Source organism: Delphinapterus leucas, chromosome 5, assembly GCF_059928025.1.
Source record: "Delphinapterus leucas isolate spDelLeu-1000000601 "Yukka" chromosome 5, BTC_Dleu_Yukka2, whole genome shotgun sequence".
NCBI lineage: Eukaryota > Metazoa > Chordata > Mammalia > Artiodactyla > Monodontidae > Delphinapterus > Delphinapterus leucas.
This window is the reverse complement of record NC_143133.1, coordinates 114,771,432-114,786,102: the sequence shown is the minus strand read 5'-3', so window position 1 is coordinate 114,786,102 and position 14,671 is coordinate 114,771,432. Positions and strand designations below refer to the sequence as shown.

General features: G+C 39.4%; 1 protein-coding gene across 8 annotated transcripts in view; it reads right to left on the bottom strand.

The window, feature by feature from the left end:
• Nucleotides 1-14,671, bottom strand: part of INPP4B (inositol polyphosphate-4-phosphatase type II B) — a 701,292-nt gene that overhangs the window by 41,629 nt on the left and 644,992 nt on the right. For all 8 annotated transcript variants that reach the window (XM_089911312.1, XM_089911308.1, XM_089911305.1 and 5 more), the window contains 2 exons: nucleotides 4,828-4,940; nucleotides 922-1,076 (listed from right to left, as the gene is read on the bottom strand). In XM_089911312.1, coding sequence (XP_089767438.1) covers nucleotides 922-1,076; nucleotides 4,828-4,940 — 268 coding nt within the window. The remainder of the gene's footprint in view (nucleotides 1-921; nucleotides 1,077-4,827; nucleotides 4,941-14,671) is intronic.

Genomic DNA, 14,671 nt, shown 5'->3' with positions numbered 1-14,671 from the left:
TCCTTTCTGGGATCAGGGAGCCTGTCCCATGTTTCCTGTTGTGCTCCTGAGTCGGTCTTTGTGGCAAAGAGACAAGTTTGCTAAAGTTTTTAATTAACGTATGTCCTTGCTGACAGATGTTGTGAATGAGGCACTTTTTCTTTCCCATTATGGCTTAGACTTTAGATTTAATTACTGTGGAAATGAATCAAGAAACATGACTTCAGGCAGAATATTTTAAATGTCAGCAGAGTAACCATATTAATTCTCAATCTTAAAGGATCCGTGTAATCCCATCTTTATTATGAGTGATGTGAAAATAATTTTAGGAAGGAGGTTAAAGATAGGAAGACCCTGCAAGCCATGGGAAGATCACCTGTTAGTTGCCATTTTTTGGATAGCTGTTTTGTTTGCATAACGACTTAGTTTTATTTTGTGCATACACATAACGACTTGTATGAAAAGGGACTGTGCTCTTCAAGTGTTATATGTGAAAGGACCGGAGCCCTTCAACTTAGGTCTAAATGTATTCATGAAATATATCTTCCATTCAGATGATCAAAATCTGGCCACATTTTTTTTATTGCCTAAAATGAGTATTCACTTAAAGTTATGTTATCTCTCATGTCATCAGCTCTAAGCCATGGAAATGCAGTGAAGTAACTAAATGTTTAATCCTCCAGTAAAATACATATTTGGAAAAAAAAAAACAAACCCAAACCTTAAAATGACCTAAAAGAAACAATGAGGTCCTATTATACAGCACAGGGAACTATATGCAATATCCCGTGATAAACGATAATGAAAAGGAATATAAAAAAGAATATATATGTATAACTAAATCACTTTGCTGTACAGCAGAAATTAACAAATATTGTAAGTCAACTCTACTTCAATAAAATTTTTTTTAGAAAAGAAAAAAGTTGAAGACATATGGGGTACCTTCTCATACAATCCAGTGCTCGGATAAAGAAGTCCTTGTGTAACTGGTGTTCATCCCTCAAGATTGAGCATTGTTCAAGCGTCACTGACATCGACGTCCTGTCTTTGGCACTTTTACAACAGGTGAAACGGATGCCATTTAGTTTGCGACAAATCTGTAACAGACACATACACAGTTGATTGTTTACTCGCAGATTAAAGTGTCAGAGTCCTCTAGACACTTCTAGTCTAAACCCACCAAATTTATGTTAATTTATGAAAATTAACTGGTTCGATCTGCCTATAGAATGGAAACATATTACCTTTTCATTTCAAAAGCTAGTGGAATAGATTTAATTTATTTAGCTCTTTGTACATGAGGTGTGGGGCTGTTGAAGGCATATAAGATGGTAAATATCCAGCAGAGGCAGCAAGGCTCTCTGAGAGGGCATCTAAGCCGCAGGGGATAATGATAATCACAGCTCAGAAGCAATATCTTAATAGTGAAGGGGAAAAAAATAATCTGTATTTCCTGGATCAGCCACTTGATTTGAACCTTACATAGCTAATACCTTCTTACTATATATTTAAAATAACCTTTACTAATCTCTGCTGGATGTTACGAGATTTCAAACATCCACATGGTGCCAAGTGAAACCGATAAGGAAACCACTCATCAATGCAACTAATAAGAATAAGGACACCAAAAATGGCCACTGTAATTGCATATCTACTGTGCACCAGGTACAATGCTAATAAATTTCATATAGATTTTGCTCCTTTAATTTAACTGCACATGAACCCTAGAGGAAGGTATATTAATCTCATTTTACAGATGAGGAAATTGAGATGTAGATAGGTAAGGTGCCTTATGCACAACAGAGCAGAGCCAGGATGCTGGTATAAGTCTACCTAACAAGGACCAAGTCTTTAACTTCTGTCCTGTTCTGTTTCTCTCTATAATTCTTTCTTGTTGTTATTCTGATGTAAGCCAGGAGAAGAATCTGTAAGTAGCAATAATTTATGGTCTCATTGCTTTACGGTTAACAGGTGAATCACTCCATTCTTTTCTCTTCCCTAGTCCATGGTAATGCATCAACAATGTTCGTCAACATGCACTTAAGATACATCTACTCTGATGAAATACAGGCCTGCTTTATTATCTGCCATTGAGGAGGCCTTAACAGTTGCCTGCTTTGAAGAGACGATATAATAATACAGTTTATCAAGGGTTTTTATCATGATTTAATTGTGATTCTGATACTTAGCTTAGGAGTTACAAGTCCTTATTAGCCGTTAGGTACTTTCTCACTATCTCCAATGTAAGTGACTAGAGAAACGTGACAGCATGATTTCAACATGTAATCTTTTTTTTTCTTGTAGAAAACACTAACGCATTTAAATAAATAGTATTTCAAAAATTTTAATATAAAATAACAAAGGCTTGACTATATTTATAGTAACAAAATACAGACCTCAATGGTCACTTATGAGAGGTGAGTTTTAAAAAGAATGAATATGCTTTAAAATGCCTTGTCACAATTGCATGCAACTATCCTACTAAGGATATTTCATGTTACAAATTTAAAATCAAGAGGAATCTGGGGCGGCCTTCCCTGATGGCGCAGTGGTCAGGAATCCGCCTGCCAATGCAGGGAACACGGGTTCAATCCCTGGTCTGGGAAGATCCCACATGCCATGGAGCAACTAAGCCTGTGTGCCACAACTACTGAGCCTGTGCTCTAGAGCCCACGAGCCACAACTACTGAGCCCTGAGCCACAACTACTGAGCCCACGTGCCACAACTACTGAAGCCTATGCACCTAGAGCCTGTGCTCCGCAACAAGAGAAGCCACCATGATGAGAAGCCCGCGCACTGCAACCGAGAGTAGCCCCCACTTGCCGCAACCAGAGAAAAGCCCACGCACAGCCATGAAGACCCAACACAGACAAAAATAAAATAAAATAATAAAATAAATAAATTTATTTAAAAAAAAAGAAGCTGGGGCAATTCCATCAAAGCAGACTGGTTGGGTCTTGGTTTCTGTATTTGACAACTCTTTTGAACTATATGAGCTTAATTTAACATTAGCTTAATTTGGTATTTGGTCTTTTTAAATTTTCATTTTTTAAAATTCATTCAAGATAAAACCAAATAGCTTTACATTTTTCAATTAGAATGTAAAACATTAACAAAAGCAGTATTTCATTAATCGTTTTAAAGAAGAGAGGATAAAAAAACAGAGACAGAAATAAAAACTTTTTGGAAAATGTAAAAGGGAATTTCTATATTTCTTTAAGAGTAATACCAAGGTCCCTGGTTTACAAAGAGGATATTGAAACTCATGTATCACCCTATAGACATGTTATTAATAATAAAGTCAATATTCCTACAGAATGCCAAATTTGCACACTATGGGTGCTGTATATTTATCAAGGCAAGTAATCACCCATTCATGAATTCAATGGTAAGTTGTGAGTAAGCCATATTTGGTTGGTATATACATTTCAAAAAAAATTTCAGAAACATAGGATTTATGGGAATTTTTTTAATATATTCAAATGAGAAAAGTACATGTACTAGAGAAAATATTCATTTGTGGTTCTACCTGTGCATCCTTCATTTGTCAATTTACATGACTGCACGATATGTGCATAATGACATATGTATATGTTCCTAAGTTGTCAGATGGCCTTGGGCAATGATCAAAGTACTTTTGTGCTATCATGTCATTAGTAATATAGCAAAAATAACTTACGACCTGTCTTTGTGAAATTTTCGTGAGAATTAGCAACCATAGTGGTCTTTGAAGGTATATAGAGCAGACACAGGAGAAAGAACTATTAAAAACAACCTTCATGTAATGTAGTATGATGCTAAATGGGACCAGTGTAAATGAGCTGCCTGAAAGCAACGTTTCATATTGTTACCTTTGATGTTCTTCCCTGGGGCTCCAAGAGGGCATGAAGGGAAACTAGAGCAGCTTGCTTTTGGTAAATTATTTTATGTAGACTCATGGTAAATTATCCATTCCTTTTTCCCAGAAGAGAGTAAGTAATATTAGATTATAATTGAAGCGCTGGCAGTAGGGGGAAAGGCTTTGTCTCAAATGCTATTGATGGAGAATGAATAGCACATGTGAGAAGATCTATTACACGAGCAATCCTGTGAAGTAAGTTCAAACATGGCGTTCATCAAAAAGATCTCCAATGTGTGCCTTTCCTGATGAAAAGATCCCTTCCTAGTGAAAGGATCTCTGGGTCTGAATGTTTAACAAAACTCATATGAGCTATACCTGAGCGGTTGCCAGATAAGAGCTTAAAAATTATAGGCATGATTTTCTCCCTCAACCTTGTAGAAACCTGGGGGGGTGGGGAAGCAGGCAGATCTTCTACCCTGAGGGTGCCATTAAATGAGAAAGAAGCATACAAAATATAGCTCATTACCCTAAGAGCAATACATCAGTAATAAATTCTATGCCGATATCTAAATTGACAAACGCATTTACAAGCTCATTAACAAAACAATATGTCCAGGAGCCTTACTGAGGCTGTGAGTCAGAGATCTGATAACCACTTTCTGTTGAAACCATATGTCTCTAGAGCAGCACTTCAAAACCCTGACTGACATGGGCTATTGACATTGCAACATGCGATATCAAGAAAATCACAGACACTTGATTTTAACCTCAAACACATCCCACATTTATAAGAAAAGCCAATGAGTAAGATTTTTTCTCATTGAATACATCTTCTTCTATCTTGTGTTCTTGTGTATTGATAGACTAGATGCCTAAACTCCTGGATAATGGAGAATGACATCTGGTAGCCCAAAGTGCAGAGGCTGGACCCTACATAGCAGATACCCGGTAACACTTGCTGATCATCACGGTGACAGGGAATACCATTTGACGGCAGAGTGCCTACCGTTGCAGCCAGCCACATGATTTCTACATTCTTTCTCTTTTTGGCTTGAATATTTTGATGGAGATTTTCTAGTAATCCTTTTAAATCATTTTGTTCTTGAAAATGTGAAATGTCTGAAAAACAAAAAAGGAGGGGGAAAAAAAGGAAACAGCATTAGTATTAAGCTGCCCATGGAGTTTTCCTTAATATATTTCAAATGTAATTTCCATAACAACAAATGCCATTTGGAGCAGAGAGTATCTGAGGATAGTCATACTTATTAATCCTTCCAGTTTTATTCTTTACTTAGAAATATGCCTCAGTTTCCCTCATTCCCTATTGTGTGTAACTGGGGTAATGTCAATGGGTGATATAACACTCACCAAGAAGGGAACTGTTTCTAATAACAAAGGCTGCCTCACTTCAACCAAAGTAGAGGATGTGGATGAAACATGAGATACAACCTTCCATTTTTGGCTACTGAGCAGCTAGTCTGAATCATGAGACTATATCAAACTGAACAGCTCAGAGGTGGAATTGGGAAGTTCAACCAAGACCCATGAAGTCAGTTTCTACACAGCAAGATTCCTCAAACTAGGCAACGTTGACATTTTGGACTGGCTAACGCTTGGTTGTAGGGAGTGGGCCTATATTCTGCATTGTGGGATGTTAAGCAGCATCCCTGACCTCTACCATTTAGAAGCCAGTAGTATCCTTCCCATTGTGACAATCAAAAATATCTCCAGATATTGCCAAATGTTCCTTGGGGGCAAAGTCTATCTTGTTTGTGAACAAGTGCTATTAAGGAGCACAGGTATGGATGGAGAGAGGACACGCAAGAGGCGATAATTATATGAGATAATTGGGAAGGGACCAAGAAGTGACTGATTGCTCAGATCTCTACACACTCATAACTAGAGCAAGGGTAATGGATGGCATATGGTTTATATTAAAGCCTAAGGCAGGGCTTCCCTGGTGGCGCAGTGGTTAGGAGTCCCCCTGCTGACGCAGGGGACGCGGGTTCGTGGCCCAGTCCCGGAGGCTCCCACATGCCGCGGAGCGGCTGGGCCCGTGAGCCATGGCCGCTGGGCCCGCGCATCCGGAGCCTGTGCTCCACAACGGGAGAGGCCACAACAGTGAGAGGCCCGCGTACCGCAAAAACAAAACAAAACAAAACAAAACAAAACCTAAGGCAATGCACAGTATTCCTGAGACTCACTGAGATAGGATTCAAGATTAGAATATAGAGATGGAAACAAAAAGTCTAAGAGAGTGGTTGGGTTAGTACCGTACAGTATGAAAATACACTCTACTGTGGAAGCCACAAACTGACGGATGAAGAACTCCCGAGAGCTTTAATTGAGTCTAAAAACAGGAGAAAATACATAAGAACTGGACTATACGTAGGCTATCCAGTTACATTGAAGAAATAGATGATCTGTTCCTGAGTTAGATCACACACACACACACAAATGACACAAATAAGCTTTAATCATAATGAAGCTTGGCACTTTCCAAAACTGTACCAGATGTTTCATTTTATTAGAATAATGTATCTGAGTAGCTCTTAACTTTAGCTCCAGAGAGTAGAGGAAATATCCTAATGAACTGTACTAGCAAAATCTATATCTACCAAAGAATGGAAGTGGTTGGCAAAATGGAACTGAGCATTGAAAACAATTATATATCATCTTGAATTTCCTGTCCACAGAATAGAGGAAGGTCAGGTACAATCCAGATTCATACCTTGTTTTAGGGAGATGACATTCAAAATATTCATATAAATATATGCATGATTCTACTTTATTAGTTCCTAAATGGGAAAACTGTTAAACGTCAAATTTTTACCGTGTAACTAGAGACGATTTTTTTTTTTTTTTTAATTTTTTGGCCACACTGCGCACCATGTAGGATCTTAGTCCCCCGACCAGGGATCGAACCCGTGCCCCCTCCATTGGGAGCGTGAAGCCTTAAGCACTTGACTACCAGGGAAGTCCCAATGATTCTCTTAAGAAAGAGAAGCTTTCCCTAAAGACATTGCCTCGCTAGGTAGGAGACTCTGATACACAGAGATTTTAACAGGACACAGCCCAAGGATAAAGGGAAGGAGGCATAATGTAGAATGCCTTGAAGAGAGTTGCAAAGCCAGCTCAGGACTCTACAGCTAATTGAAGAAAGTAAGGACAATAATGGTGCCTTCTAACTGATACTTTTAGCACACAAGGAATAAGTCAGATCTGCCATCACTGCCCTTAATGTTGATAAATGGCAACCAAAACAAAACCCAAAACAATCCATGACTTAGATTCTAACAAGCAGCTATTCAAAATTGTGTACAGGTATATCATTGACAGAGAAAGTGTCCTTGACATTGTTGAAAGGAAAAACTGGTCATATTAATAAATGAATTTATTGGTGTAACATTGCGTGTGTGTGCCTGCACTTGTGTGCATGCTCACCTCTCTCTCTACGTGAATGCAGGCAGAGCAAGACATCGGTTTAGATACTAACAGTGCTCCTCTTCGGGCTATGGGATTTAGGGTGATTTTTCAACTGGCTTTTAAATAATTTTTTATTTACTATTGGAGTATAGTTGACTAACAATGTCGTGTTGGTTTCAGGTATACAGCAAAGTAATGCAGTTATACATATACGTGTATCTCTTCTTTTTCAAATTCGTTCCCCATTTAGGTATTACAAAATACTGAGCAGAGTTCCCTGTGCTATACAGTAGGTCCTTGTTGGTTATCTATTTTAAGTATAACAGTGTGTACATGTCAATCCCAAATTCCCAATCTATCCCTTCCTCAACTGCCTTTTTATGTCATTTGAGACACAATAAATATGTATTGTTTTAAAATAATACAGTTATTTTAAGAGCAAGGGAGAACAGAGTACATATGTATAAGAAAAGGAAAAAAAAAAACCCAAATTCTTATGATACAAAGACCTGACCTCCAAATTTCCATGGTCTGGTAGGGCGAGATAGATTTTTTACACCATTATTAACTGCGGTCAAGTGTACCGTGGGCTATGAGGCAAGACAGTAAAAATGATAATAGGGACCTAAGAAAAGGAGTGGCCAATTCAATGAAGAATAGTTGAGTATGGAAAGGTTTCTAGTAAAGGTAATGCTTTGTGTCTACAGAGAGTATTTGAGGCCAAGAGGAAAATGTCAACAAAGGCATGGACATATGAGGCAGTACTATGGAAACAGGAAGCTTGTAGTTCACCATGTCCTTGGAGGGCACAGTCCTAGAGGCAAGGATTATGAAGAGTCTATTCTGCTATTTTGGGATATCTGGGCTTCCTACTAAAAACGGGAGCACCTGGTGAATTTTAATTATGGACATAACCAGATCTGAGAGGTCCCCGAGACTTTTTTAAATCACGTGGTAAAAATGACTTTCAAATATTTTTAAAAGCAATACAGAAGAATTTTACTTTATACAATGTCCCATAGCAGTTATGCACACTCATCCCTTTGTAACAAAAATTTTATGAAATAATATATAACCTTAGTGCGTTCACTGCACCCTGAATATATTTTGTTCTATTCCATGTTGCTTTCTTTTGAATGTTGGCCCCAACACACTAAATTGATTTAACACCTATATATAGGGGTCAACATAAAAAACTTGCAAAGCACTGATTTAGGGCAACCCCATGTCCAAGATGCTTAGGTGACTTTTTCACAAGGTTCATAGTCAGATGGTCAAGTCAAAAATCCAGTCTCCCAAGGGGCTTCCCTGGTGGCGCAGTGGTTGAGAATCCACCTGCTGATGAAGGGGACACAGGTTCGTGCCCCGGTCCAGGAAGATCCCACATGCCGCGGAGCGGCTGGGCCCGTGAGCCATGGCCGCTGAGCCTGAGCGTCCAGAGCCTGTGCTGCGCAACGGGAGAGGCCATGACAGTGAGAGGCCCGTGTACCGCAAAAAAAAAAAAAAAAAAAAAAAATCCAGTCTCCCAAGTCCTATGCCAGTAATTTCCCTCAAATCTGTATTAATGTCTTCACAGTTGGCTGCTGATCCAAAAAATAATTCCAGTATTAACACAATGGACCAGCTTCTTCAGAATTCTGAGGATTCAGAACAAAGCATAATAATATTTCAAAATAATTTAGTTTCATAGTTGACATGGAGATTTTTAAATCAGCCATTTTAAACAGACTACAATGTTCCTAAAATAAGTCAAACAAATGGCCATCCTTTGCTCATTTTTATCTACATAAATATAGTGCTTTCAGATCCACAGAAATGATGTCCCATAGAAATTTCACCCCTTCTCCCCATGGCATGCTTTTTAGAAGGAAGTCAATTGATGTTCTTAAAATTTTCAAGCCACTGTTTCTATTTCTGTAATGATAAAACTTTGTTTATTCAGTCCATCACTATGATTGCTGCCATCTTTTTTCAGCCTGACAAAAGTCCTGCAGGCCACAGAAATTCAGGTCTGGATCTGGAAAGAAGTAGCATTAGTAATGACTAAATAGGTGAGATTTCAAGATATAATGATAGATCCTGATATAGCAACTGTAAATCATGGTATACACAGAACATGGATTGGTTTTGTTACTGAACCAAACTTGGGTCTGCCCACCCATGAGCAGTAAAGCTAATCTACTGACACCGGGTTGTAGTGAAGGAAAGTGCAGTGTTTACTGCAGGGTAACAAGCAAGGAGTCCTGGTTACCTAGTGCTCAAAAAGCCCAAACTCCCTGATGGACTTCAGCAAAGCATTTTTAAAGACAAGGTGAGGGAGTGGAGTCCCAGGGTATGTGATCAGCTCGTGCTCAATTCTCTGATTGGCTGATGGTGATGTAACAGGGCAGTGTCACAGGGGTTAACATTATCAACCCTTAGGTGCTGCTAGGTCTGGGGGCTACATGCTCATGGTCATCAAGTAGGTAACTTCTTCCATTTGGTGGTGGTTTTAGCATTTGTAAAACAACTCAGGAAATGTGCATCAATACTGTTATCTGGGTACTTCAGAGGGGAGATAAAACAGAAAATATGGGGGAGGAGTCTCTTGGCAAGGCCCCGTAAGGTTCTGCTCAGTAACCATTTTAGATATAGAATGAGTTTCTTCAAATGTAAATATGGCAATAAGTCTTGCTTCTGGTACTCACTCTTGCATTACTCTAGGACCGAACTTAAGAGCAATTGAATCTCTATGCTTATCTCCATAAAAGTCTTCTTTTTTTCCAGTGGGGTTCATGAAAGTAATCAGAAGGTAAAAGGTATAAGAATATACAGTGCATTACTGCTTATGGTATTAAACAGCAGCAAAAATCTAAATGATGATAATCCGTCATACATATGTATATATATTTGTGACATGGAATATTATATAATAGGTAAAATGAATAAACATGCTAGATGTATGAGCATGGATATATACTAAAAACTATGTTGAGAAAAAAAATGATTCATACAAGATAACAGCAATAATATGAAGTTAAATGTGCAAACCTGTACCATATTTTTTATGGATACACACATACAGAGGAAGAATATGTATGAGAACGTAAAATGCCAAATTCAGGATACTGATTTTCTCAGAGAAGGGAAGGTGAGGGGTGGGAACCAAAAAGGGTACAAAGGGGGTTTCCATTATGTCTACAAATATTTGTTTCTCACAACATTTCTGAGACTGAGTGATGGGTTCCAAAGTGCTTGTATTTTATGACCTGTTCTCTTTCTCCGTTTGGAACTGTCATAATTCTTTGTAAAGAAAGCACTGAGCCAAGATTCCCGGAAAATGATTACTAATGCCAACTCCGTCCCTGCTTCGACATGTGGTCATAGCAAGCTGCTTAACCCTCTGTCCCTATTTTCTCAACAGCAAAGTGAGGACAATAACCCTGTCATGCTGCAGTGGAAAACCATGAATAAAAGTCTTGGCAGAGGGCTTCCCTGGTGGCGCAGTGGTTGAGAGTCTGCCTGCTGATGCAGGGGACACGGGTTTGTGCCCCGGTCCGGGAAGATCCCACATGCCACGAAGCAGCTGGGCCCGTGAGCCATGGCCGCTGAGCCTGTGCGTTCGGAGGCTGTGCTCCGCAACGGGAGAGGCTACAACAGTGAGAGGCCCGCGTACCGCAAAAAAAAAAAAAAAAAAAAAAAAAGTCTACAAAAAAAAAAAAGAGAAGAGTCTACATTATTCAGTCCTGTGTCGCCTCTGAAAAACGGGAAGACATTCACAGTTCTTAAGAAGAGTTCATAGCCTCAGATAGAAAGCCTACTTTCTCAGGCAAAAGTCTGAATTTATCCAAAGTAAGAAATATTCTCTCATACAGACACAGGTGCACACACATGATCCCAAACATTCAGAATGCCAGTGACTGTTCTCCCACCACTCCTTGCTGGGAGAGAACAGCCAAGTTCAGAGTCACTTTGTAGTAGCTATTTTTTCCTTGTTTTGTCAAATGGGATTTCTTTAACAACGGCAGCTCTAAATATGACATTGGCTTGACTCGAAGGCAGGGTGCTGACCAGTGAACAGGAATGGGACCGTGAACTCTCGGCTCATTGAACTATGATGCTAATGAAGCCAAGGCAATAGCTCCGTCACTTCATGGTCAAATGATTTTACGTTGTCAGAGAATGTTCCAAGATGAAATAGAAATTACAGCCGCCTTCCCCTCACCTATTCCACCTATTTCCCAGTGGGGAGCAGGCACAACATTTACAGGGATCAATCACACCCCCATGATGAAGTCAAGTGGTATAATTCCACCCCCTTTGAAATCAGGACTAGTTCAGGGATGAGCATCTAAATCTAAGCCAATCAGAACTTGACTTTGACCTCAGAAATTGTTTCAGGGCTATGTAAGTGACCTATGCTGTTCCAGCTGAGTGAGGCTCAGGGCTCTGTAAAGTAGAAGGGGAGGAAAGCTCTCTTTACCTCTTTGCTTGAGCATACAGTTGAGCATGGGAATAACTGCTCACGCCAGCAAGACTTTCTTCAGGAAGGAACTAGATGCAGGATAAAGTCAACACTAAGAGTCATGAAATAAGGCAGAGAAGTGTCTTTTCAGTACTGCTAAGCCACTAAGCCAACCCTCTCTTAACTGGTTGCCTGCCTTACTGCTGAAATTTTCAATTTTGTTAATTGATGCCAGTTTGAGTCAGGGTTTCTGTCACTTGCGACCAAAAGCATTCTAAGGTAAACACCTGGTTATACAGGCATTTTTAACACTGATCAGCCATATTGCAAATGTGTACTGTTGCTTTAGAGGTGAGGAATCACAAATAAGGAAGAGTACTTATGGAAAGCATCCCATTAATCACTTCTTTTTTAATGATTTTTTTACATCTTTATTGGATTATAATTGTTTTACAATGTGTTCGCTTCTGCTGTACACCGAGTGAATCAACTATATGTATACATATGTCCCCTCCCTCTAGAGCCTCCCTCCCACCCTCCCCATCCCACGCCTCTAGGTCATCACAAAGCACCGAGATGATCTCCCTGTGCTATACAGTGGCTTCCCACTAACTATCTATTTTCCACATGGTAGTGTAGATGTGTCAGTGCTACTCTCTCAATTCGTCCCAGCCTCCCCTTCCCCTGCACTGTGTCTACAAGTCCATTCTACAGTGATGGTTTTAAAACATAGCCCCACGTTCTTTGACACTCCTTCTATAAAGAAGGTGGAGTCTTTGTACCTTCATCTGGAAGCTAGGTGGGCTTGTGACCATGTTGATTAATGGCAGACGTGATGCTACGTGACTTTGGATGCCAGGTCATAAATGACTATGAAGCTTCTGCCTTATTCTCTTGGAACTTTACTGTCTGTATTCCCTCTTTTGGGGTATTCCCTATAAGAACCCATGTACTAGGCTCAGAGAAGCCCAAGTCACATGGAGGGTCCTATTTAGGTACTCCGGTCAACAGTTTTAGCTGAGCCCAGCCTTTGAGTCATCCTAGCCCAGTGGTCAGAATGTGAGTGCAGAAGCCAGCCGATGACTCCAGTTCCCAGTCACTTAAGGGATACCAGCCATTCTTCTTTCCAACTGAGGTCCCAGATATCTTGGAGTGGAGACAAACTTCCCCACCTTTCCTGTCTGAATAACTAACCCACAGAATCTGTGAGCATAAATAAAATGATTCTAATTTTATATCAGTAAACATGGGATAATTTGTCACCTAGCAATAAATTACCAGAACTATAGTAAAAAACAAAAACAAAAACGTGAAGGACCTGTTCTTCTAAGTATGATAAAATGAACATATGAAGAACAAAGTTTTCACAGTCCACTCTGGTTGGTACTACGTTCTGTAATATCAAATCTTTTCTATAATTAATTCTGAAACAATTATAGTTAAATGCACTAACAAACAAACAAATGCAATTAGGTGAAAGCCATTGAGATGTCTTAAAATTGGAAATTATGCTCTTTCAGAGGCTGTAAAATCTTGACAATTATAAAAGAAAAAGCCCCACTGATACCAGCTTTACTTAAATCTGATTTACAATTTACAAAAAAGGCAGTATCAGAAATCAAATATCAAATTCCCAACCTGATCAGAGCTGAAAAATATTTTTGGCCTGTACATTTTCACTGTTTCCTCTTAAATAAATTTCAAAGTTGCATCACCCATAGCAAAGGAAAAGATGAACTTTAGAACTAACTGTCAAAATATATTAAAAGTAATGTGTTAACAATTTGTTTAGAATTTCCTCACTCACTATTGCACATTGAAGGCCATGGGACTTGGTGTGTAGGGAGAAGAGTAGAATTATAACCCATTAATATTTTTTCCTATTTTCATTTTTTCAAAGAAATCATTCATAATTTAATTTCAGAATCTCCAAACAATTTAGAGTATGTCAAAGGTTGGGAGATGGATTGTAGGCAGATGACTCTCAAAAATTTAAGTTCTGCTCTCAAGATACTGAGATATTTTTATTAACAGAAAATAGAAAGTTTGAGTATGAAAGAGGCTTTATACAAATCCCCAGGTCAGTCTTCCTGTTAGCCTGGTTGCACTGCTTGGATTATTTTTTGCCTGCTTTTAAGTGGCCTGGGTCGTTAAGCACTGAGGGGAGTTGGATGGCCCCCTTTTTTCCTTCCAGCTCAATTTCTAAGTCCTTGCATTTTAGAGCAACAGCAAGAAAATACCTGTTGAGAGCACACACTACACACAAAATTCTGAGGACAAAAGCAAGAATAGATTTCTCAAAGTTTAGGACTGAGAGGGAAGCAGCTTTTGGGGGTAATTCCAGCACCTCACCTCCCTGCCCATGTAAGAGCCAGGCAGCCCGTGAAATATACCAAGGTCAAATGGCAGGCCAGAGAGGTAGACACATAATAAGGCCTTCTCCAAAGAAGAAGGGTTCACCTCTTCCATGGCCCTCCTTTTTTTGATAATGCAGAAGGAACTGACTCCAAAACTGCCAGAATAATGGCCAAAGAAAAGGGGAGACAGTTGAGAAGAATGGGCTTTTCTCCAATGGTCTCTGGATTACCTCTTTAGGCTCTTGGAGGCAAGTAAGAATGAGATCTTGAAACAGACTCACAGACTTAGAGAAAGAACTTATGGCTACTGGGGACTTCCCTGGCAGTCCAGTGGTTAAGACTTCGCCTTCCAGTGCAGGGGGTGCGGGTTCAATCCCTCGTTGGGGAGCTAAGACCCCACATGCCTCGCGGCCAAAAAACCGAAACATAAAACAGAAGCAATATTGTAACAAATTCAATAAAAGACTGAAAAGCAATGGTCCACATCAAAAAAAAATCTTAAAAGAACTTATGGTTACCAGTGGGGAAGGCTTGGGGGGTTGGGACAGATTGGGAGTTTGGGACTGATATGTACATACTGCTGTATTTAAAACAGATAACCAACATGTTGCTCAATATTCTGT